At 41.8% G+C, this 26,055-nt stretch overlaps 2 protein-coding genes and 1 pseudogene across 7 annotated transcripts in view; 2 read left to right on the forward strand and 1 right to left on the reverse strand.

The window, feature by feature from the left end:
- Nucleotides 1-20,899, reverse strand: part of LOC131394547 (zinc finger protein 14-like) — a 181,288-nt gene extending 160,389 nt beyond the window's left edge. Inside the window, exon 1 of the mRNA XM_058525935.1 lies at nucleotides 20,801-20,899. Within this exon, the coding sequence (XP_058381918.1) occupies nucleotides 20,801-20,803 (3 nt within the window). The 5' untranslated portion in view covers nucleotides 20,804-20,899. The remainder of the gene's footprint in view (nucleotides 1-20,800) is intronic.
- Nucleotides 1-26,055, forward strand: part of LOC131394538 (zinc finger protein 709-like) — a 340,324-nt gene that overhangs the window by 103,517 nt on the left and 210,752 nt on the right. For 2 of the 6 annotated variants that reach the window (XR_009216177.1, XR_009216178.1), the window contains exon 1: nucleotides 9,821-10,043. The exons of 3 other annotated variants lie outside the window; for them this stretch is intronic. The gene's annotated coding sequence lies outside the window, so the exon portion shown is untranslated. Of the gene's footprint in view, nucleotides 1-7,599; nucleotides 7,685-9,820; nucleotides 10,044-26,055 lie in introns of those variants that run through there. One more of the 6 variants, XR_009216174.1, reaches the window with a different exon arrangement.
- LOC131394155 (zinc finger protein 709-like) overlaps nucleotides 20,838-26,055 on the forward strand; it is a 68,841-nt pseudogene continuing 63,623 nt past the window's right edge.

The raw sequence follows: 26,055 nt of genomic DNA on the forward strand, positions 1-26,055 counted from the left end.
TTTCTAGTTTTGCAAGGATTTGTGACATCAGGACAGTTGCTCTGAATTCTTCAAATAATTGGGTAGTAGCCTAGATGCTAAAGGACTAACACCCATCCACCTATGTTGGAATGTTTTTCTTTCTCTCTGGGTACATTTACCTTAGAGGAGGAGGCAAAATTTTTTTCTATCAGGTTCTGAATATTAGCTTGCAATTTGGCCAAGTTTCTGGTTATAAAGTTATAAAATCCTTTGTAATATCTTGTCAGGTTTCTACCAGGACAATCCAGGACAAGCAGTGAATACTTCTGGCAATATTGAACAAACTCTTGGACTCAAGAGGTATCCCAAGGAGGGTACAAAGAATATTTTCTTCAGAAGATCTAGAGTTAACTTCCAAAGAAAGCCAAGAGAAAGAAACAAGAACTTGCATATCCCAGGCAGGCAGAAAGTCAAGCAGGGTTTTAGGACATAAAACAAGGCAAGCAAGAAGGCAGTAGCTAATCCTGGGAGAGGAAGGATCAATAACTAACTGGTCTGGATTTGGGAAAGAAAGGACAACATGAAATTTTATTTCCCTCTCTCGAGCTGGCTCTGGTAAGAATTCTCGCCCAAATCTGGCATTTGCCAGTTCTCCCAGGATTCCATCTGCAGGATCCAAGTTGGGTTTAAAGTAGTGGGTGTAGCTGTGATATCTATCAGAATTTGGCAAGGTTTTTCAGTAATTTTAATTGTAGTTTCACTTGGCTGTTTAAGGGAATAATGTAGTAGTTCACTAGAAAAACCCTCAGAGTCCTGTCAACCTTGAGAAGGACCTATATGAGGGCCCACCTTTTTTTTTTTTTTTTTTAATATTTTGTTTATTGCAGTAACATTGGTTTATAACATTGTATAAATTTCAGGTGTACATCATTATATTTTTATTTCTGCATAGAGTACATCATGTTCTCATGTTCACCACCCAAACACTAATTACAACCCATCACCACACACATGTGCCAAATTATCCTTTTCACCCTCCTCCCTCCCCACTCCCCCTCTGGTAACCATCAGTCCAATCTCTGTCTCTATGTGTTATTTGTGGTGGTTATTATCTACTACTTAATGAGTGAGGTCATACGGTATTTGACTTTCTCCCTCTGACTTATTTCACTTTGCAAAATACCCTCAATGTCCATCCATGTTGTCACAAATGGCTGGATTTCATCATTTCTTATGGCTGAGTAGTATTCCATTGTGTATATATACCACATCTTCTTTATCCATTCGTCCCTTGATGGGCACTTAGGTTGCTTCCAAGTCTTGGCTATTGTGAATAACGCTGCAATGAACACAGGGGTGCATGTATCTTTACACATTGGTGTTTTCAAGTTCTTTGGATAAATACCCAGCAGTGGAATAGCTGGATCATATGGTAGTTCTATCCTTGATTTTTTGAGGAATCTCCATACTGTTTTCCATAGTGGCTGCACCAGTTTGCATTCCCACCAGCAGTGTATGAGAGTTCCCTTCTCTCCACGTCCTCTCCAACCCATGTTGTTTCCTGTCTTGTTAATTATAGCCATTCTGACGGGTGTGAGGTGATATCTCATTGTAGTTTTGATTTGCATTTCCCTGATGGTTAATGATGTTGAACATCTTTTCATGTGCCTATTGGCCATCTGTATATCTTCTTTGGAGAAATGTCTGTTCAGCGTGCCCATTTTTTAATTGGGTTGTTAGTTTTTTTGTTTTTGAGATGCACCAGTTCTTTATATATTTTGGAGATTAACCCCTTATCAGATATATGGTTTGCAAATATCTTCTCCCAATTGTTAGGTCGTCTTTTCATTTTGTTGATGGTTTCCTTTGCTGTGCAGAAGCTTTTAGTTTGATGTAGTCCCATTTGTTTCTTTTTTCTATTGTTTCTCTCTCTTTTTTTCTTTTTTTTGTGAGCAAGATCAGCCCTGAGCTAACTTCCAATGCTGACCCTCCTCTTTTTTGCTGAGGAAGATTGGCCCTGAGCTAACATCTGTGCCCATCTTCCTCTAGTTTATATGGGACACCGCCACAGCATGGCGTGACAAGCGGTGCATCAGTGCACGCCCAGGATCCGAACCTGCGAAACCCGGGCCACTGAAGCGGAGCACATGCACTTAACCTCTTGCACCACCAGGCCGGCCCCTCTGTTGTTTCTCTTGCCTGGTCTGACATGGTGCTTGAAAATAGGTTGTTAAGACCGATGTCAAAGAGCGTACTGCCTATGTTTTCTTCTAGAAGTTTCATAGTTTCAGGTCTTACATTCAAGTCTTTAATCCATTTTGAGTTAATTTTTGTGTATGGTCTAAGATAAGGGTCTACTTTCATTTTTTTGCATGTGGCTGTCCAATTTTCCCAACACCATTTGTTGAAGAGACTTTCTTTTCTCCGCTGTATGTTCTTGGCTCCTTTGTCAAAGATTAGCTGTCCATAGACGTGTGGGTTTATTTCTGGGCTTTCAATTCTATTCCATTGATCTGTGTGTCTGTTTGTATGCCAGTACCATGCTGTTTTGGTTACTATAGCTTTGTAGTAAATTTTGAAATCAGGGAGTGTGATACTTCCAGCTTTGTTCTTTTTTCTCAGGATTCCTTTAACTACTCGGGGTCTTTTGTTTTTCCATCTAAATTTTAGGATTCTTTGTTCTATTTCTGTGAAAAATGTTGTTGGACCTTTGATAGGGATTGCATTGATTCTATAGATTGCTTTAGGAAGTATGGACATCTTAACTATGTTAATTCTTCCAATCCAAGAGCACGGAATATCTTTCCATTTCTTTGTGTCTTCTTCAATTTCTTTTGGCAATGTTTTATAGTTTTCGGTGTACAGCTCTTTCACTTCTTTCGTTAAGTATATTCCTAGGTATTTTATTCTTTTTGTTGCAATTGTAAATGGGATTGTATTTTTAATTTCTGTTTCTGTTACTTCATTGTTAGTGTATAGAAATGCAACTGATTTTTGTATGTTGATTTTGTATCCTGCAACTTTACTGTATTCATTTATTACTTCTAAAAGTTTTTTGGTGGATTCTTTAGAGTTTTCTATATATAAAATCATGTCTTTAGCAAATAGTGAGAGTTTCACTTCTTCCTTTCCAATTTGGATCCCTTTTATTTCTTTTTCTTGCCTGATTACTCTGGCTAGAACTTCCAGTACTATATTAAATAGGACTGGTGAGAGTGGGCATCCTTGTCTGGTTCCTGTTCTTTGAGAGATAGCTTTCAGTTTTCACCATTGAAGATGATATTAGCTGAGGGTTTGTCATATATGGCCCTTATTATGTTGAGGTACTTTAGTTCTGTACCCATTTTATTCAGAGTTTTTATCATAAATGGATGCTGTATCTTGTCAAATGCTTTCTCTGCGTCTATTGAGATGATCATGTGATTTTTATTCTTCATTTTATTAATGTGGTCTATCACGTTGATTGATTTGCGAATGTTGAACCATCCCTGCATACCTTGAGTAAATCCCACTTGATCATGGTGTATAATCTTTTTAATGTATTGTTGTATGCGATTTGCTAGTATTTTGTTGAGGATTTTTGCATCGATGTTCATCAGTGATATTGGCCTGTAATTTTCTTTTTTTCTGTTGTCCTTGTCTGGTTTTGGTATCGGGGTAATGTCGGCTTCGTAGAATGAGTTAGGGAGCTTCCCCCCCCTCAATTTTTGGAAGAGTTTGAGAAGGATAGGTATTAAGTCTTTGAATGTTTGGTAGAATTCACCAGGGAAGCCGTCTGGTCCTGGACTTTTATTTTGGGGGAGGTTTGTGATTACTGTTTCGATCTCCTTATGGTGATTGGTCTATTCAAATTCTCTATTTCTTCTTGATACAGTTTTGGAAGGTTGTATGATTCTAAGAATTTATCCATTTCTTCCGGCTTGTCGAATTTGTTGCCATATAGCTTTTCATAGTATTCTCTTATAATGTTTTGTATTTCTGAGGTGTCTGTTGTAATTTCTCCTCTTTCATTTCTGATTTCACTTATTTGAGCCTTTTCTCTTTTTCTTGGTGAGTCTAGCTAAAGGTTTGTCAATTTTGTTCCTGTTTTCAAAGAACCAACTCTTGGTTTTATTAATTTTTTCTATTGTGTTTTTAATCTCTCTTTCATTTCTTTCTTTTCTTTTTTTTTTTTTAATTTATTTGTTTTCCCCCCAAAGCCCCAGCAGATAGTTGTATGTCATAGCTGCACATCCTTCTAGTTGCTGCACGTGGGACGTGGCCCCAGCATGGCCAGAGAAGTGGTGCCTCAGCTCATGCCCAGGATCCGAACCCCAGTCGCCAGCAGCGGAGCACGTGCAGTCAACCACTAAGCCACGGGGCCGGCCCTATTTCATTTATTTCTGCTCTGATTTTTATTATTTCCCTTCTTCTACTGATTTTGGGCTTTGTTTGTTCTTCTTTTTCCAGTTCCTTTAGTTGCATTGTTAGATTGTTTATTTGAGATTTTTCTTGTTTGTTGAGATAGGCCTGTATTGCTGTAAACTTCCCTCTTAGAACCATTTTCGCTGTATCCCATAAATTCTGCACATCGTATTTTCATTTTCATTTGTCTTCAGGTATTTTTTGATTTTTCTTTTGATTTCTTCTTTGACCCAGTCGTTGCTCAGTAGCATTTTGTTTAGTCTCCACGTATTTGTGGCTTTTATGATTTTCTTCCTATAGTTGATTTCTAGTTTCATACCCTTGTGGTCAGAAAAGATGCTTGGTATTATTTCAGTCTTCTTAAATTTATGGAGACTAGTTTTGTGGCCTAATATGTGATCAGTCGTGGAGAATGTTCCATGTGCATTTGAAAAGAACGTGTATTCTTTAGTTTTTGGATGGAATGCTCTATATATCTACTATGTCCATCTGTTCTAGTGTGTCATTTAAGGCCAATGTTTCTTTATTGATCTTCTGTTTGGATGATCTATCTGTTGGTATAAGTGGAATGTTAGAGTCCCTTACTATTATTGTGTTACTGTCTGTTTCTCTTTTTATGTCTTTTAATAATTGCTTTATATATTTAGGTGCTCCTAAATTGAGTGTGTAGGTATTTACAAGTGTTATATCCTCTTGTTGGATTGTTCCCTTCTTTGTCTCTTTTTACAGTTTTTGTTTTAAAGTCTATTTTGTCTGATATAAGTATTGCTACCCCAGCTTTCTTTTCATTGCCATTTGCGTGGAGTATCTTTTTCCATCCCTTCACTTTCAGTTTGTGAGTGTCTTTAGGTCTGAAATGTTTCTCTTGATTGCAGCATATATATGGGTCTTGTTGTTTTATCCCGTCAGCCACCCTATGCCTTTTAATTGGAGCATTTAGTCCGTTGACATTTAAAAGTAGCTATTGATAAGTATGTACTTACTGCCATTTTTTAACTTTTTTTTCCTCAGTGTTTTAGTTGTCCTTCCCTGTTCCTTTCTCCTTCTATACAAAATTGATGGTCTCTTTAGTTTGACCTCTGTCTGAAATCTCTACTCTTTAACACCCCTCGTCACTCACTTTATGTTTTTGATATTATATCTAACCTCTTTTTTGTGTATTTGTATCCATTACCCTCTTATCATGGAAACAGATAATTTTTCCTATTAGTGGTCTTCTCTTTTCCCCGTAAATCAGTCCCTTTAACATTTCTTGTAGCACTGGTTTCTTGGTGACAAACTCCTTTAATGTTTGCTTGCCTGGGAAACTTCTTCTAGCCTGTAAGGTTTCTGCTGAGAAGTCAGCTGATAGCCTTATGGGGTTTCCTTTGTATGTAACTTGTCTTTCTCTTGCGGCTTTTAGGATTCTCTCTTTAATTCTGGACATTTTGATTATAATGTGTCTTGGTGTGGGCCTTTTTGGGTTTATCTTGTTTGGTGCTCTCTGTGCTTCCTGTACCTGGATGTCTGTTTCCTTTCTTAGTTTAGGGAAGTTTTTATCTATTATTTCTTGAAATAGATTCTCTGCTCCTTTGTCTTGCTCTTCTCCTTCCAGGACACCTATCACATGGATGTTAGTGCACTTGATGTTGTCCCAGACGTCCCTTAGACTGTCCTCACTGTTGTTAATTCTTTTTTCTTTTACCTGTTCAGCTTGGGTAATTTCTTCTAGTCTTTCGTCCAGCTCACAGATTTATTCTTCTGTATCCTCTACTCTGCTTTTGAGTCCCTCTAGTGAATTTTTTATTTCCAGTATTGTATTCTTTGTTTCTGATTGGTTCTTTTTTATATCTTCCATTTCTTTGTTGACATTCTCACTGAGTTCATCTGTTGTTATCCCCAGATCAGTGAGCATCCTTAACACTCTTTTTTTGAACTCTCTGTCAGGTAGGTTGTTCATTTTTGTTTCACTTAGTTCCTTTTCTGGGGTTTCGTCCTGTTCCCTTGCTTGGAATGTATTCCTTTGCCTCCTCATTTTCCTCTTTTCCTGTGCTTGTGTCTATGTATTAGGTATGTCAGCTACATCTCCCGCTCTTGGATAGGTCACCTTATATAAGCGATGCTTTCGAGTCCTGCTGTGTGCTTCCCTCAGTTCTCAATGTTCCAGGGGTGACCCCTATGTGGGCTACGTGTGTCCTTCTGTTGTGGCCTGTTTGCTCTCCCTGTAGGCACCCAGGGAAGGCCGAGTTATGCTCCTAGCCAGCTGTTGTAATGCTCAGCTGTTCGTAGTTGTTGTGGGCTTCAGTCTCTTTATCGGGTGTGGACAGCCCCGGCACAGTTGACTGCAAGTTCTAATACCACATTTGTGTTTCAGAATTTCTTTTAAGTGCCTAGGCCCCCAGCGTGGCAGGTTGTTAGGCTCAGGGGCTTACCAAAGGTATAAGCCTCCAGCCTTTAGGTCTCTTGTCAGCTCTCTGAGGATTGCAGCTGGGTGGGGCTGCAAATCGCCCCACACACTCCACCACTGCCCCACACTCTCCACCCGCTCCTTGTGCATGCCCTGCCCCACTGAAGTGGGATCAGCCACCAGGCTGCAGAGAATCCAGTCAACAATCTATGTAGGCCCACAAGTTGCCTGAGGTCTTGTTGTTGGGTGGGGCCAGTCCCTAAGGTGGGTTGCCTGCCCTGGCTGAGCTGGATTAAATCAGTGCTCTAGTGGGCCTGGCAGACCCTGGGGTAGCAGGCCCCCAGGAGAACTCCAATGGCGTCTGTGTCAGCACACCCACACCAGGCCACAACAATGGCTGCTGCAAATGTCCCAGTCCCTGTAGAGGTCTCACCTCGCACTGCGATGCACTCAGAGCCTATCAGGTGAGTCTCTTTTCACCAACGCACTGTGCACCTTTCTTTCTGGTGATTTTAGGTTGCTTTTCTGAAACGGGTGTGTTTGAGCATGGGCCCTTCAAGAGCCGATTTTAATTTCTTTGTTAACCAGCTTTTCTGCGGGTACTCCCTAATGTTTTAGTAGCAGGCAAAGTCAGATATTATGCCACTCGTCTCGATTGTGCTGGGTCAACAAAATGCCCACAGTGGCAGCGCTCCCCGCCTCAGGGCCCCGCTCCTCCAGGGAGGGCTGCAGACCTTTGGGCTGCTCCCGGCAGCTGTGAGGCGCTGCGGCTTGTGAAGGCGGTGTTTTTTTCTCCAGAAGGGAGTTTCTGCCTCTTCCACCTCAATTAGGATTGTTCTTTGTTGCAGGAGTTCCTGTTATCCAGTTTTCAGTTCTCTCTCAGGGCTGATCTTTCCACGAGTAGTTGTAAATTGACTGTGTCCGTGGGAGGAGGTGAGTTCCAAGTCTGCCTACGCCACCATCTTGACTTCTTCTCCTGGAGGGTCCACCTTTGAAGGTAGAAAAGGGGGTGACTGTGAGGCCATTAACTCAGTGAAATTTTGTTTATTGTCATGTAGTCTTATTTAAGGTATGTCATATCTTTAATTTATCATTAACTTTTTCGAATGAAACTTTCAATGACAGTATTTTTGAAATTTTGAAGACTTTGTTTTTAAGTGCATTTCTTAATTGATCTTATCTAATAGGAATGTTCCTCATTTAAGCCATTTTTATTTCCCTAAATTCTGGCAGCAGTTTGGTAGGACCCTTGGCTGTAAATGGAGCTTCACCAACATTTCTTTCCAGCCTTTACTAGCTGCAAATGGGGTGCAACTCACACTTCTATCCAGCCTTGTTTTGCAGCCCCCAGTCTGAGAGTTACCAAGCCAACCTCTCACGACACAAGAAATCTTAGTAAGATTTTGCCATTTTTGTGGATATTTGTAGCTTCCATGGCGACAGTTCTTAGATATAAAATAAGTAGATGTGTAGGAAGGTGGCACACTTTACTATTTAGATTGTAAGGATTCTGTTACTTTTAAGGATTCTATTACTTTGAGCCTCTCAGAACCAAACTAATACCTGAAATGTTTGTACCACTTGATTGGAGATTGTGTGATGTTTCACAGTGTACCTCATTGCAAGTAAGTTTTCTTGAGGTTGGCAGGTGACCTAGTGTCAATCTAACCTAATGCATGACCATCCTATCCTAACATGGGAGCTTTTGAGTGAGGTGGCAAGATCTCTAACATTCTTTAAATGCTCACCGGTGCCTACCAATTTTTGAAGGTTTTGGTCTCTGAGATCCTGTTTAGCAGTCTCCTTTTTTTACATAAAGCAAGAAAAACAAACGTGCACTTCAACATTCCAGCAGTAACCAAAAGATGTTACTGTGGACTGGCCAAGAAGAGGCCCTATGCACACCATATGCAATTCCCAACATGGAACCTGGGAGTGGGGAAAAGATTGAACCAGCAGACCTCAACAAATAGGGACCAGGGACTAATGCCAAAAAGATGGGAAACTGCAGCTGTCACCAGGAGTTCCCAGTATGGTATCTGGGGACAGAACCAAGAACTGGGGCTTCCACTCAAATGGGGAATTGTGGTCTGAACTACCAGCAGTTCCCAATATGAAACTAGTGATTCCAGACAAATGGAGAACTGACTGGGAATTCAATTAGATGGAAAGGTTTTGGCAAGACAGTGGAGCTCAGAATCTTGACAGAATTTTTGCATGGCCCTAAGAAATGGTGAGAAAGATAGAGAACACAAAAGGGGTTCACGAGTACCTCGCCTGTGTTTCTCATTGTCCCCAAATGCTGTCAGAAATTTGTTTTGGATCCTGTTGCTGCCACCAAATCTGTGACAAAACAAAGATTCAACTGAGTAGATTTTAAAGATCTAATCAGCTTTATTGAGCAATTCATCAATTGAGCAGCATCCCATCTAACAAGTAGAGAGGAGATCCAAAGGACTACAGAAAGGGAAAGCTCTTAAAGGCAAGAGAAGGACGTCTTAAACAGAAAAAAGGATTACTTTAGGAAGGTTATCTCACTTTCGGGACAAAAAGGTCTTATTAGTGGGACAACCTTTTCTTCCTTTGTGAGATGGAGAGGGCCCACATGGCAGGTTACCTTATTGACGCTGACCAGAAAATCCCACAATGACTAGTTAAGACTACATTCTTGAGGAAGGTTGAAACTGGTTAAGTATTAAGGTCAGGTTAGGTATTAAGCCCTGGTTTGCTGATGTGGGAGTAGCACAAGTGACTCCATTTGGTGCCTGTGGTTTTCTTTTAACAATAGTTTATAATCAAATGACTAATGTGTTTCTAGTGGGAATTGACATCTGTGTTAACCATCTAAACAATAATTTTTTGAAGTGTGCAATACATTTTTTAAAACCATAAAAAAAATTAATATTCTCAATTCTGTGTCTCTATAAAATGAAAAGTGATATTACAGCCTACAGTGCCATTGTATATCAGTCGGGAGAGGGTTTTCTGATATGGGCTGTGTATTAAATGCACTAGGGTCATATAATAATATGAGGAGCTCCACTGACATGCTCCCCAGTTAAACAGGTGGGAATTATTTTAAAACAACCATTTGAAGCCTCTAGAAATTGTCCTAAAGGCAAACAGCAAATGAGCATCTATTGAAGAAAATTAATGGAAATTCTGTGAGAAAAGGAAGAGTGTGTGGGATTTGAACCATGTTCACTCTCTCCCCACTCTCAGCTCAGCAAGTGAACACTTCTCTCCAGAGTGCTGCATCCTGAACCAGAATACATGTTTCTCTCTCCAAAAGGTACAGAAGGGGTTTTTTTTCCTAGGATGAGCAGGACTTCAACATTACCCATCCTGCCCTCAGCTCCCTATTGCTGAATTTAGGTCCTTCATTGGTTCACATGAACAGTGGGGACACCCTTCTTGCACCCAGCCCCTTCTCCTGGTACAGAGGCTCTGCTGTGCTCATTCTTTGCTGAGAATACTGGGCACTGGTCACTCTTTCCCCTGCTCATGAGGTGGCTGTAACATGAGACAATCAAGAGGACCTCTGGCTGCTGTCTCTCCACTGCACTGATCACTCACCCCCTAAATTGGGATTGTCTCCCAGAGCGAGTCTTGCTATTGTCCCTATCACAGCTCCAGAGTCCTGGAACTGAGATTTTTCCTGAATGCGGAGGAGAAGCCAGCTCTAAAACACAAATCTGTTAATTCCTTCCCAAAGGAATTAACTTGACCAGCAAAAGATCCTGAAAAGTTCAAGTCAAATGACACTTTCAAAAAAGTGGTGAATGAGGTGAAATGCAATTAGTAGATGTGTGTATTTAATGAAGATACTGCTTAGACTGTAGACTGACTAGTTTCTGGAAAGAACCAGAGAATTCAACTGCTGGGAGGATGATTCCGAGGATCAGAACAAATATCAAACAGTGACTTCAGATTGTATTGCTACAAAGGAGCCAGAACTTGACTGGACTATTTGATAGAGGAAGTTATGCCCCCCAGGACATTGGTGAAAACAGTAGTACAATAAGCCAGCGATTAATCTAGTTTAACCATGTGGTGCGTCCATGATGGAGGAAGAGAGCCCTACCAGTACCACTGTCTCATGATGGCAGATGTATCCAAAGCCATGCTGGATTCTAGGAGATATATCAGAGGTTTCACTCTGTGTGGAGGATACAGACTTAACTACAATAATCCACCCAGTCACTGAACAAGCAATTAAGCTAAAACAATAAAAAGTAAGAGTAGAAAGGGAACCAGAACCCAGAGTTGCTAAAACATATTACCTTAAATGTCTTTTTTGCATCAAAAATCTGAGACGTGAAGATACAGGAAAGTAGGAACTATACACTGGGGAAAAAACAGCAATTAAAAAATTACACAACTCTTACAGGAAACCCCAGTAAAATTAACAAGTGACATCTCAGCACAGAAAAGAGGTCAGAAAGCAGAGGGATAACATATTCAAAGTGCACAAAGAAAAAACCTATCAACCAAGAATCCTATATTCACTAAAATTACCGTGCAAAATATAAAGCTGAAATAAAGACTTACCCAGATTAGCAAAAACTGCGATAATTTATTAACAGCCAACTGTTTCCTGAGATTACTGAAGGAGTTCTTCAGGTTGAAAGCAAGTGACCCAGGATGGCAATTGATATCAACAAAAAGAAACAAAAATGCAAGTATATGTAATTATGTAAATATGAAAGACAATAAATATCGTTTTTGCTCCTTTTTCTCTTAGCTATTATCAAAAGAATTGTATCAAATACAATATATTTAATATGCTGTTTTGCTTATTACATATAGAAGTGTAATATATGTGTAATTTGTTTCTCATTAAAAGCACAAAGGTTGTGGGTGAGAGCAAATCTGTGTTGGGCTAAGGAAGTGACCACAGATGGTAAAGAAATAGGTGTAACAGTATATTATTGAGTTATATCGTGAATAGATATAATGTGCATAACAATAGTACCACAAAAATGGCAAAAGGGGAGAGAGGTATATAGGAGTAAAGCTTCTATATATCCCTGGAATTAAGCTAGTGTATATTCAAAGTTTATTCTTATAAATTAAGAAGTATATTATTCTTATAAATTAAGAAGTATATGTTTACTAGTGGCATAACTCCTAAGAAAATAACTCCAAAAATATAGTGAAGACATCACTTAAAAGTGAAAATGCTGATTAGTGACGTCAGCATCATGGCGGAGTGAGCTTTCCCGTGAATTCTTCCCCCACAAGATACAACAAAAGCAACAGCCACAGACCAACAACGGAATCCCAGACAGTGAAAAGCTAGAGCGGAGGGATCCACACTGCCGCACATCTGAGAGCGGAATGTGCTGGGGCCCCGGAGGAAGTGGGGAGAGGTAAGGAGAACTCAGCTCCCTCCCCATCAGATCAGCGATCCGGTCCGCGCGGCTCCCAGAGAGGGGGGAGGGGCGGCCCTCGGCGGGAAACTGTAGCTCTTCGGGCTCTCTCAGCCAGTGGGAAACTCCCGCACAGAGGGCTCAGAGGAGCCACAGGGCTACCATCAACATCTGAGCAACCCAGAGAGCGGATAAAGAGGGGCAAACGAGAAGCCTCCCACGTCAGGGACCCAGAGGGCAAAAGAGAGAGCTCCCCCCTCCCCGCAACCCGGAGTCTGCAGCTCGACCAGATCTAGCGATCCGAGGCAGACCTGAACAAACTGGACTGGACCCGTGGATCGCAGTGGGGAAAAAAACAAAACAAAACAAAACTGCGGATCGCAGCAGAAAAACTGGGGCAGAGCGCAGGGGCCTTAGACTACACAGCCCTTTACCACCAGACAGTGGCGGCAGGAAACAATAAAAAGAAGAGGAAAGTAAATCCAAAGTAAGCACAGTAAAAGAAATAATAAAAATTAGAAAAGAAATCAATATCATTGTGGGAAATCAATGGAGAAAATTAAAACAAAAAAAGCTGGTACATACACAAGACTAATAAAATTGATACACAGCTAGTCAAGAAGACAGGGAAGACAGATATTACAAATACAAAAAGGGAAAGGAAGAGCAAATGAAAATAAAAAAGGATTTGATAAAATCCAACTTTCATTTATGATAAACTAGTAATAGAGGGGAACTTCCACATCTTGAGATGGAACATCCCTATGAAACCTCTAGCTAAATTCATCACATTTGTTCCATATGGCACGATTGTCTCTGTGAAACATCTACAAGAATTCACAACAGAAATAACTCCTGGAATTAATAAAAGAGGACAGCAAGGCTGAAGGAGATGTGAGTCAATTGCTTTCCTTAGGGACCCACACAAATATACTCAAGTGATCTTTGATAAAGAAAGAAAAGCAATGCAAATGAAAAAGAAGATTTTTAAACCAATAGTGGTGGAAATAATGGATATCCACATGCAAATACACCCACACACAATGAATGTAGACACAGGCCATACACCTTTCACAAAAATTAAGTCAAAACACGTCACAGATCTAAATGTAAAATGCCAAAGGAATAAGCTGAGAAAATCTAGATGACTTTAGGTTTGGAGACGAAGTTTTAGATACAAAGCCAAAACCAAGGTCCACCAAAAAAAAAAAAAAATGCACACAAAAAATTTACTTTAGAAAATGAAAAACTCCTGCTCTGAGAAAGTGTTAAGAGAATAAAAACACAATTTACAGAATACGAGAAAGTCTTTGTAAAACGCTTGTCTGGTAAATGAGTGGTATTAGAACTATCCAAAAAACTCTTAAAACTCAACAGTCAGAAGACAAACAACCCAATTAGAGAGTAGGCAAAAGATCTGAACAGACATCTCACTGAAGAAGACATATAGATGGGAAATAAGCAATATGAACACATGCTCCACATCAAATATCATTAGAAAATTGCAAATAAAACAATGAGGTATCATTAAACACTTATTATATGGATAAAATGCAAAACACTCAGAACACCAAATATTGGTGAAGATGCAAAGCTACAAGTAATCTTCATTCATTGCTCATGGAAATAGAATTTGGTACACCTACAACAGAAGACAGGAAGTTTCTTTTTAAACAAAATACACTGTTGATAAACAGAGTAAGATCCAGCATTAAGGCTCCCTGGTATTTTTCCAAATCAGTTGATACCTTATGTTCACACAAAACCTACACACGAATGTTTACAGGCGCTTTATTCCTAATTGGCAAGACAGGGTTTTAAACATGATGTCCTTCAAGTGTTGAATAGATAAACAAGCAGTGGTGTATCCATACAATGAAACACTGTTCAGTGATAAAAAGAAATGAGGTATCAAGCCAGGAAAAGACATAGAGGAATCTTAAAAGCATATTGCGAAGGGAAACAAGCCGATGTGACAAGGCTATGTAGTGCATGATTCCAAGTATATGACATTCTGGAAAAGACAAAAGCATGAGCCAGTAGGAAGACCTTTGGCTGTGAAGAACTTGGGGGATGGAGGGAGGGATGAATCAATACATGGAGTACAGAGGATTTTTAGGGAAGTGAAACCATACTCTATGATACAGAAATGTGGGATCCATGTCATTATACATTTACCAAAACTCATACATTATATAGCACAAAGAGTCAATGCTAATGTACACTGTGCACAGTCATGCATCAAGATGGGTTGGAAATTGTAAAAAACGTATCACAGTAATATAAAAAGTGAAAAATAGTGCAAACTGCAGATGCAGATAGAAAGCTTATGTGGAAACTATGTGAATTTTCATCAATTTTTCTGTAAACCTGAAACTGTTCTAAAAAAACTGGAGTCTTTCCTGACACTATAAAACTCACAGAAGAAAATATAAGCAACACACTATTTGACATTGGTCACAAAGGAATCTTTTTGGATGACACGCCTACCCAGACTACGGAAATTAATGAAAAAATAAGTGGGGCCGGCCCCGTGGCTTAGTGGTTAAGTGTGCGCGCTCCACTACTGGTGGCCCAGGTTCGGATCCTGGGCGCACACCGACTCACCGCTTGTCCGGCCATGCTGAGGTGACGCCCCACATACAGCAACTAGAAGGATGTGCAACTATGACATACAACTATCTACTGGTGCTTTGGGAAGAAAAAGGGGAAAAAAAAAGGAGGAGGATTGGCAATAGATGTTAGCTCAGGGCCAGTCTTCCTCAGCAAAAAGAGGAGGATTGGCATGGATGTTAGCTCAGGGCTGATCTTCCTCACAAAAAAAAAAAAAAGAAAGAAAGAAAGACAGAAAAAATAAGCAAGTGGGACTTTATCAGATTAAAGAGCTTCTACAAGACAAATGAAACCAGCGGGGAGAGAATATTTGCAAAACATATATCTGACAAGGGGTTAATCTCCATAATATATAAAGAACTCACACAACTGAACAACAAAAAAAAAACAACCCGATCAGAAAATGGACAGAGGAAATGAAGAGACACTTCTCCAAAGAAGATATACGGATGGCCAATGAAAAGATGTTCAACATCACTAATCATCAGGGAAATGCAAATCAAAACAACACTAAGATATCACCTCACGCCCGTTAGAATGGCTATAATCACCAAGACAAAAAACAACAAATGTTGGAGAGGATGTGGAGAAACAGGAACCCTCATACACAGCTGGTGGGAATGCAAACTGGTGCAGCCTCTATGGAAAACAGTATGGAGATTCCTCAAGGAATTAAAAATAGAAATACCCTATGATCCAGCTATCCCATTACTGGCAATCTATCCAACGAACCTGAAATCAACAATCCAAAGAGGCTCATGCAACTCTATGTTCATTGCAGCATTATTCACTATAGCCAAGAAGTGGAAGCAACCTAAGTGTCCCTCGACTGAAGATTGGATCAAGATGTGGTGTATATATATACAAAGGCATACTACGCAGCCATAAAAATAGACAAAATCATCCCATTTGCAACGACATGGATGGGCCTGGAGGGTATTATGTTAAGTGAAATGAGCCAGAAATGGAAAGACAAACACTGTATGATCTCACTCATATGTGGAATATAAACCAACACATGGACAGAGAAAACTGTACTATGGTTACCAGGGGCAATGGGGGTAGAGGGGTGGGCACAAGGGGTGAAGGAAGACATATATATGGTGATGGAGAAACAAAAATGTACAACCCAAAATTTCACAATGTTATAAACTATTAAAATATCAATTAAAAAAAAAAACTGGAGTCTTTAAAAAAAGATGAAGACAGACTCATTACAATTAGCCCAATGACTGAAACAGGACATCTCTCATCCAACTGATTTCAATAAGCCAGTATGGTGCTCTATGAGCCTGAGACCCATAAGGGAGGTGAAACTTCCACCGAATGCCTTGTTGGAGAGCAGGGCACTGTATACTCTGAGAGTGCCATGGTTACTACCAGCAGTGTCAGAACTCCAAGGTGGATAATGAGTGTCCTGGTGAGTCCTTGTATTGTAGACCTAGGAATGTACAAACAAGTGTTACGTTGATTTCTATTTTTATTATCTCTAAGTCAGGAGATTCCCAGAGTCCTTTTACCACAAAGGGTCATCTCTTAGACAATCATCTAAATGTCTGTGAGATACATGCAGATGAGGCCAATTTTTGGCCAGCAGTAAGATGACTGCCTGATGTTTGGTCACCTCTGGTCACACTTGGGTGTGGTTCTTCATCAGGGATGTCCCAATTAAGGGATGAAGAGCAGCAACTCTGCATTGAGCTCCGTCATGTACAAATGTGTATTGTCATTAAAGGCTATGCACGCTCCAGAGCTGTGCATTCAGTTAATCCCAAGGAACTCACCAGGGAACCAAGGTGTCTGGAAGAGTGGTGACTTCCTTCATCACCATAGCATCTTTCAAGGAACTGATGAAAGGGCATGCCCCTCCTGCAGGTGGCGTAAGCTCAGGACCAAGGTTAGGCTCCTTCACATCACAAGGAGGTGTCAGTAGGTAGGCTGAGATGGCAGGGTGCTGTTTCCAGCACTAAGGCATAACAGGCGCCTTGGTAGAGCGTCACATGCTCAGTGCTTCTCAGAGACTCTATTTTCAAGAGATCTCAGTGTGAGATGATAATAGCAGCTCTAACGGCATATAGTGTGGGGTCCAGGGCAGGTTCTTGCATCAGAAGCCTATGGACATCTTAAGGTCCTCCTCCTGAGAGCCTCAAATCACTGCCGTCAGGGTTAGAGGCCTCCTCCACGACAAATGGTTGCTTTACAGAGTTTAAGGAACCCGGGCTTGAGTTGGGTTTGAACTAATCCCTTTGCTGGGCCAAACTCAGACTGTGGGTGTTGTCATTATAACACAGAGGATCTTTGTTGCAATAGACACAGGGGTGGCAGCAGCAGCAGTTACTTAGGGGTCCTGGAGAGCCCTCTGCAATCTCAACACCTACTGGCTGCATTTTCCTGTGTTTTTCTTTCTCTCTGAAATAACTGCTCTTTAAGGAGTGGCCATCTAATGGGTTTACCTCATTCACAGAGTATAATCATCCTCATAACCCCAGACATCCCCTAATGTCAAGGCGAACCCAGCTTCAGTCTCACCTTCACTGTAAACTCAGATTCTGCCCCAGACATAGGACACAAGACCACAATAAGGATGGCCCCATTCTCATACCCCTGCTTCCAAAGGACAAGGCATTATCAAAACTGTGAACTTGGAGTCCTCTGTATATAGAACCCATCTGTGGTGATGTCAACAATGCAACACTGGGCTGGCCTGGTTGCGCAAGCGGTTGGGTGCACAGGCTCCGCTTTGGCAGCCCGGGGTTCACGGGTTCGGATCCCAAGTGCATACCGACACCCTGCTTGTCATGCCATGCTATGGCGGCGTCCCATGTAAAGTAGAGGAAGATGGGCACAGATGTTAGCTCAGGGCCAAATTTCTTCGGCATAAAAGAGGAGGATCGGCATCGGATGTTAGCTCAGGACTGATCTTCCTCACACACACACAAAAAAAAGACAAAAAGAAACAATGCACACAGGGCAGCACAGCTCACAGGAGGAGCTGCCCAGCAAGCAGCAGCTCACAGTGCAGGAGCCTCCAGGCTTTCTCATCAGCCCGTCCAGACAAGAAGGCCTAGGGGAAAGGGAGGGGTGAGGCTTAAGTGTTCAGAAGTTAAACACCAAATATGTGGACCCTTGGCTACTCATTATAAGAACAAACATGAGTGAGAAAAATAGGCATTCACACTGGCTTGTTTTTATATAAACACTAACAGGATGATGAAGCAGTGATCAAAACTGGTCATTTGAGGGGGGCTGGAATAAGAGCAGAAGAATGGGGCAGGACATGCAGGCAGGGAGTCTCCTTAAGCTAGTTTCCTTAGGAATTTTTTAACCTTCTCATGCATTATTTATTCAAAATAAGGAGAGAGGGCCAGACCCATGGCTTAGCGGTTGGGTGCGCGTGCTCTGCTGCTGGCGGCCCGGGTTGGGATCCTGGGTGCGCGCCGATGCACCACTTCTCCGGCCATGCTGAGGCCACGTCCCGTGCGCGGCACCTGGAAGGATGTGCAGCTATGACATACAACTACCTACTGGGGCTTTGGGGGAAGAATAAATAAATAAATAAAATTTAAAAATAAATAAATAAAATAAGGAGAGAAATTTATATACACTATTTTTTCTTATGCTTGGTCATTATTTTTAAATAACTTCTGTTTTATAAAATTAATTTTAACATTTCGACTAGGAGGCGACGCCAAGATACAATCCTTTAAACACTAATGGATACAAAACTGCAGATAATACAAAATTTACCAATCCCTTTCTAACAAAAAGGCCAAGGGACATGATAGTTTGTCCCTCCACTATATTGCACACTGGGGATATTTTCAGGAAGGAGTAATGTATTATAAGACATTAGGGGTTTGCGATTAAGCCCTGCAATAAACTAGGAATTCCAAAGATTTACACAAGCTTTGATCTGTTTCCTCATATCACTGAAAATAGAAATTCAAGTGCTTTTTCTTCACATCCATTAAAATAGGAATTCATCTGCCTTAGGAATAGTATGGCTTTTTAAATGTCAAAGTTCTCTAGGAACACGGACAGAAAAACCAACCTAAAATTGGAAAATGCATGTGAGAACTTAGTACACCCATCTCACACCTTGAGGTTCTCTTTGTCTAAATGGAACAAGAACTTCTATTTGGTTTAACAATTTTCTTGTCTTACATCGTATCTCTCAGTCAACTTACATCTGAAAACCCCAAGCGCTAATGGAAACTAGAATCAAAGGGCTGCCATCTTCAACTGATAAAGGACTCCAAGGACAGAAACACAAATATGAATCAGTTCAAAGAAGCAGCCTGCTTGCCCAGAGTTCAGAAGGAAAACCCACACTCAGAAAGTTGACCATATTCCCAAAATTTAGGGTCTAAACACTGCTGGTTGAGATGTAAACTCTAGAGAGGGTCAGTCCCTGGTGGAAGAGGGTCGGGCACCTGGCAGGCCACAGGGATGAACTCTGGGAGCTCCACATGCCCTCCTCTCCCCAGGGAATAATGCAAATGTTCCCTCTCTCAGGCTTCCATTCTCACAATGAGGAAAACTCAGCTGGATTCAGATTCAAGTTCTGATACAAATCAACTCCCAAATTAATGAGCCCTACTCCAGGACACAGAACTCGGACTTTCAAAGTTGAGTTACACTGTGAACAAGTTACACTCTGAGTGCACCTACACTGTGGATGCAGAACTCCAACTCATGTCTAGAAATAGGCCCAAGGAAACCACAGTTACAGCCTCAGAAAGGGCATCACTCCCCACCCCCATGAGCACGTGCACCCCCAGCTTTCCAGGGCTCTGCAGCTCCTCTCAGTATAGAGGCTCCTTCCATGAGGGGTGTGAGCAGTAGGACACCTGCAGGGGGAGGCTCCCCAGGAAGAACAACTGGGCCTTCAAGTCCTTCCCTGTGCAGGCCCAAGGGGGCCTTAGCTTAGATCCACTGCCCTCAGGCCTCTGCCCCTACTGGAGTATTTCTGGACCACCATTGATACCTTAAATGACACAAACCCAGTGTTTGACCAATCCAGGTAAAACACCCAAACCAGTCTTTATGTGGAAATAAGGGAAGAAAATTATAAGGCATTTTGCTGGCACAATAAGAAACCCCACAGGAAGGTATTGCATTCCGGGGAAAAAAAATGACGTTAATATAGTTTTATTTCCACAACAGGAAATTTTTTTATAAACTATTAATCCTCCTTGAACACTTCAGACCTGCAAGTATAAGCCCTGGAAATCCATTTGAAGTCACCCAAGATAAAAGAACAGATCTCAGACTACCACCACCCACGACAGGAGGAAAAAAGTGACATACGAATTTCGTACATGCAATGTAAAACTGGAATATTTTATTTTTCCTGAAATTCATCTCTTTCTTGCCTCTTTGGAAACATTTTATTTTGTGTTTCATGTCGTATCCACACACACAAAATCAGTCTTTTAAAAACAGCCACCCATTGACTGTGAGAAAATGATAAACAGCTAAAATACTGAATCTGTTTCCAATCCAACAAGGAGGACAAACGGTTGATAACAATGCTGTGAATCGGAGGCAGGAAGTTGGCATTGGGGAATGTAGCAAGATTTTGGAAATTTAGGCGTTTGTGGCCAGCCCTAGGAAGACCTAGACTGGGGGGACAATGTCGTGGATTTGAGACCCTGCACCCCAAATACATGGAAAATTCAGAAGAAAATGAGTCCCCTCTGGGGAGAAAGGAGGGACTGGGGACCCCACAGGCCACAGCTCCTCCCACGCAGGAGCCCCGGAGACCGAGTCACGATTGTCCCCGATGACCCTCCCCGTGGTCACCGCACCATCTGGGGACACGCGGGGCTGCGGGCGCAGAGCTGCCCAGAGAGGCTCCGGGGCCCAAGTCGCCGCGCGCAGTGACCACAGGACGCCCGGGGTCCCGGCTGCCGGCCCCGCCCCCACGCTGCGGCCGGAGGGGACTGAGGTCCGAGCGGCGCCCCCGCGGACTCGGGTCCGCAGACTCCGGAGGCGACCGCGGGGAGGCCGGTCCCGCCACGGCCGGTTCCGACCACCCCTCCGCCCCTCCTCTCACACTCACCATTCCTACATTTACTGGGTCCCCTAAGGTCCTTCCTATGACTCCCGCGGTCGGTAAGGTCACAACCTGACAGAAGAGGCTGCAGAGCCACGCAGAGCCTTTAACCGCGGGGACTTCTTCCGCGGCGGCTGGGGAACTTCGCCCCACCCACCTGCCCCGGCGCCGCCTCTGATTGGACAGTTCAAAAGACACGCCCTGTTGTGTCTGAGTGACAGCCCCGAATTCAGGTGTCTGAGCAGAATGCCAGCCAGAACTCGTCCCCTGCAGGGACATTTGCATTGAAAGGTAGTGTTGGGAGGCGACTCCTAGAATTGTGATCCTTCTTTACAAACACACACAAATGAAAGTCTCCTCACCATAGGCAATAATTAGTCTCTCCATTTTGATCTTTGTTGACAAGGGGAGTCTGACATAGTTTTGCAAAAGGTACACAGTCACAGATACTGTGACCAGCGAACTAGGCAAAGAAAGGGATATCCAGGATCTGATAAAAGCTAACATTATCTGTTGAGTGTTTGCAGAGGGAAAGTTTCAGGAAGAGCCCAACCCCAAAATGTTCCCACAAGCAAGCTAGCTGAAGCCAGATCTAGTCGCCTCAAACTGCTCTTAGTGAACTGAAGCGAACTGTCCCCATTATCATTTTATTCACATATTTATTGTCCTCTGGGAGAGACCGAGCAGCCATTTCTGGATCATACGATGTATGTAGTAGCATGTGTACATTCTACCAATGAGACTTAAAGGAACATGACTGTTAGGAAATAACTCCTGATCTCCTGCCTTTTCCTTAACTGAACATTCGTAAACTGTACTATGACCTAACAATAAAAGGACTCCCCAAATCCTTGTTCTGGGAAACAATGCTTTCGGAGGGAACTCCAGTGTTCTCCATCACTTGTGCAATTAATAAACCTTTCTTCACCTACTTCTGCCTTGATTGTGCGTTTTGGCTCCACAATCACCAAAAGGTGAACCCAGCGAGTTCAGTTACAATATCAGGGATGCATTAGGTGGGCCTCCTCCCAAGACTTCAGTCAGATTCAGAGTAAGAGCACTGGGAGCATAAATAAGCCATCATTTTAGCAGAAAACTGACTTCTGGGTATTCAGAATAGGTAACTTTAGAAAATCTTTCTGACATTAAAATATTTGTATCCCATAAAAAATGTAAGCAGAGACTCTTTCTCACCCGCGGTTAAATCACTCTCCATGGTCAAGACCCACCGCTTACTTGTGGTTACACTATTTAATCCACCTATGATGAGACTTACTAGACAACTGGGTTTCATCAAAATAATCATCTCACTGATTGGTGAGTCTATGATACTAGAGAATAACGTTCATTCTGACAGTGTTGGAATCATTCTGAGACAGGCATCCTCTCCATTCAGTATGCACAGATACCGTATCTGATCATTTCCTCCCCCAATGCCCCGAGGAAATTCTTACTTTTGATATCATCTGTGTCAAACAGCCCCACCCAAGTCCCCCTGAACTTCAGCAATAATTCCACCACACCCAGGGACAGAAGCATCCCTGGAGGCCATCTGACAGATGGAAACTGAGGGAGAGAGCCAAAGAAACACAAGTGATCTTAAGGAAAACAGAAAAGCAAGGCCCAGTTTGCAACCAGTGCTCATGGTACAAGGGGGACACTGCTGGGCAGTAGTGTCATCGATCAGTCACCCATCCAATGTAGGAAGAAAAGGTCTGTGGATATTCAGCATCGAGCATTGAGAGATGGAGAAGATATTTCCATTTCATTATCTTTTTTTTTCTTCCCTTTAAGAACTATGTGGAAAATAGTAGTCTAGAGGCAGGTTTCCTGGAAATCCCTCTGATTTCCTAAGTAGGAATGCCTTTGTTTTTTGTTTTGCCTCCATCCTCATCTCCACCTCAAATAAATGACACACCGTACTAACAATGTGCACTCACCTGGGAAGATGCACATGTCTGGCTGCACTCTCACACACTCTCAGAAACACTGTGCTGAGGAAACCACATTTCATCACTGTCCTTCCCCACCCTACTTTCATTTGCAACTGTGGGAATTGTACAGTTCCAGTAGTGGCCCCGTCTGGGCAGAAAATGGGGAAGTGCTTCCTGTACTGATGAGTAGATAAATGAATTGTTCTCACAGGTAACATTAGGGACAGACTGGCTCTGTCTTGAAGTCACATCATGGTGCTCTCAAAGGTCCTTTCATCACTGTGGTCAGCAAAATAGACATGATATGTGAAGGTTGTGTTTGGTAAGAGCATGTTGTTCCTGTTTATCTCCATTACGGCAAGCACATGGGCCAAAATATACTTAGAATGCTCATGCATCCACTTGCACTGAGGGAAGCCCATGAGAACTCAAGAATCCCCTACAAGGTGGTCTTCTAAGCCAAACAAAGAGCTCCCCTTAAGAAGGACAGGGAGTTATTTGTAGGTATATAGAGAGAGATTTTCCCCATGGCCTTGAAAAATGGCCCCAATTGAATGAGTTGTCCAAGATTCAAGAAGCTGCTCTGCTGGAGGAGTCATTGAGAGGATGTGACCACAGGTTAGAGCACTGGTTGTGACCTCCAGCTGCACTTGGGCAATCAGAGGCTTCTTACCCATTTTCCTGTCCTTGGGATATACATTTCTCCCAATGTTCCTGAACTGAGAGCCATTTCAAGGATGCGGCCTGGAGAGAATAACATGTTGTGGAGACCATCTGGACTGTAGACATTACTGAACCCCATTAGAGCCTCTATCTAAACTTTTCAGATTCTGCTGGGCAGGTGCGGAGCCCTACCCATCTCGCTCTGCCTAACACAAGCATCATATATAAGTTCCCTTGCTTATTAAAACTGCCACCTACCAATCTGCAGTGACCTGCCTCTTTCTTCAGTCACTCCTTGCCCTTCATGTATGGGAACCAGTTTCAAATGTTACCCAGAAAACTCCTGAGGCTGTGAACCAAGATGATCTTAGCTCTGAATGAAAATAAAAGTGCAATTGATCCTTCTTGTGCTGGGAAGCATGAAGTACATTTAAATGACACAACCTCAAGGTATATGTTTGCACCTTTAAAACTATTTTTTCTTCATGTTCTGGCTGAAATATTGACATAGTGTTTGAGGTAGTAGTGGGAGGAAGGATTAACCAAATTATTCTATCTAGTGGAGAAGGCATGCATTACCATAACTAATCATCTTAGCATTTCTTAAGTGAAGATTTCAAAATATGGGAACGTAAGCACACATAGAAGAAATCAAAATAGTCATCACAGAACTTTATTATTAAAAGCACTAGTTCTCAGTAATCCTACAGGGCAGTTGCAACCTTACATGTCAAGAAACTATTGAGTCTTCTGCAGTGTAGAATATTGTAGATTCCACTGAGAGAAGTTCTGCTTTCTAAGTTGTTATAGGATGATGACGACAATGAGTGAGAATAGCAACAGTAATGCTGACACTGATAATAAAGGCACTTGAGGGAGGCTTACTAAGTGTCAGGCACTGCACTCAGCACCACAGGTGGGTTGGCTCATGACTTTCCATCTTCACAGACTTCTAACAGGGAAGCACTAATACAATCCCATTTGATAAGAGAGGAATCTGAGACTTAGGGGAGCTAAGTGACTTGTCTGACTTTACACAGGCAGGCAGGAGGGTGCTCAGATTCACCACCAGGCTGCCTGACTCAGACCAAGCTTTGCCACTGAGCACACTTCACCTCTTATTGTGAAATTAGGACAAATGTTCATTGACTAGGACTGATTCCTCTATGTGAATCACAAATAACTCTCTTCTTCCCCACAGGCCTTATTAAAATCCCCACTATGGAAGAGATGCCCTTGCCCTTGGTTGAAATCTGAAGATGGTGCCACAATATTTTTAGTCACCTCTTGGTGCTAAAATCCCCTGGTCACTCTCAGGCACAATGACCGACAGGCCAGCCTAGTACTCAGAGAAGAGTTTTGGGAGCAGAACATGATGAGGAACTGCTATGTGAGAGGCAGCCCATTGAAAGGAGGAGCCAATTCAAACAAAAACCAAAGATGTTTCTTTTCACTCCAAGTATTTATCATTGCTTTCATCTCTAACTTCATGTGAGAAAATGCAATGATCAATCTGACAAATAAGATGAAAGAAGCAAATACTGTTATTGGAGATGACAGCATTATTTATTTGAGAAGCTAAAGATAAAATAACTGAAAAATTACTACAACTGAGGAAGGAGTCAATTCACTGAAACTTTTGTAAATACATACCTTATAGATAACAACATATATTATTGAATTAAAATCACATGTCCTTCAACTTACATATGAAATTTGGAGGCTTAGGGCTAATTCCATGTGTGAGATCTATGTGCAAACAAGTCTGAGCGTTTCCCAATGAGGTGACAGAGGCATCAACTCCATGGAAACATAACCAGCTTTGGTGCATGGAAGACTCCTGAAGTCAAAGATGCAGATCTCTACACACAGCCACGTTTTTAAAGACATTTCCACTCAAATTTGCATCAGGATCTTTTTTCTTTCTCAAAATACAGTAATTCTAAAGTATATCCCTGAAAATAAGTGCAAAGGGTATTCAGGAAACGATTGCAAATAAAGAATGAAGAAGAACAAGTTTTCACCAGATACCTTCATTATAAAAATTAATGAGTTGTGATAATTTAATGGTCTGATGCCACCATAAGAACTGACCAGTTGTCTGTCATAGGGGTGATTTTGCCTCTCAGGGAACACTTGGCACTATCTGGGGGCATTTCTGGCTGTCACGACTGTGGGAGGTGGGGAGCACTGCTACAGACATGTAGGGATCCTCTGATGCACAAAACAGTCCCCTTGACAAATAGTACTATCTTGTCAAAAATGTCACTAGTGTTAATGTTGAGAAACTGTGGACTAGACAACGACTCCCTGACGGTCTATAAACAGACAAAAGGATGTAACAAAATAGATGATGAATTGTGGGAGTCTATAACTCACCTGTCTCCTTCATCCAAAAAAATTCTATATGAAGTAAAGAGTTAAACAGTAAAAAAATAAAATGAAAACACTGAAAGTAAACATCAGAAAGTGTTTCTCTGTACTTAGGCAGTAGAAGTCATGCCATCCCAAGAAAAATTTACATGAAAGTTGAATAGATTTGATAAACTAAAAAATGTAAATGTATCATTGATAATAATAAAAGACATAAAAACACCATGTTTTCAATAATAACAGAGAGGGAAAGATCATATCATTAACAGTCTAAGTGGCTTTTAATAATGA

Source organism: Diceros bicornis, chromosome 30, assembly GCF_020826845.1.
Source record: "Diceros bicornis minor isolate mBicDic1 chromosome 30, mDicBic1.mat.cur, whole genome shotgun sequence".
In the NCBI taxonomy this organism is placed as follows: domain Eukaryota; kingdom Metazoa; phylum Chordata; class Mammalia; order Perissodactyla; family Rhinocerotidae; genus Diceros; species Diceros bicornis.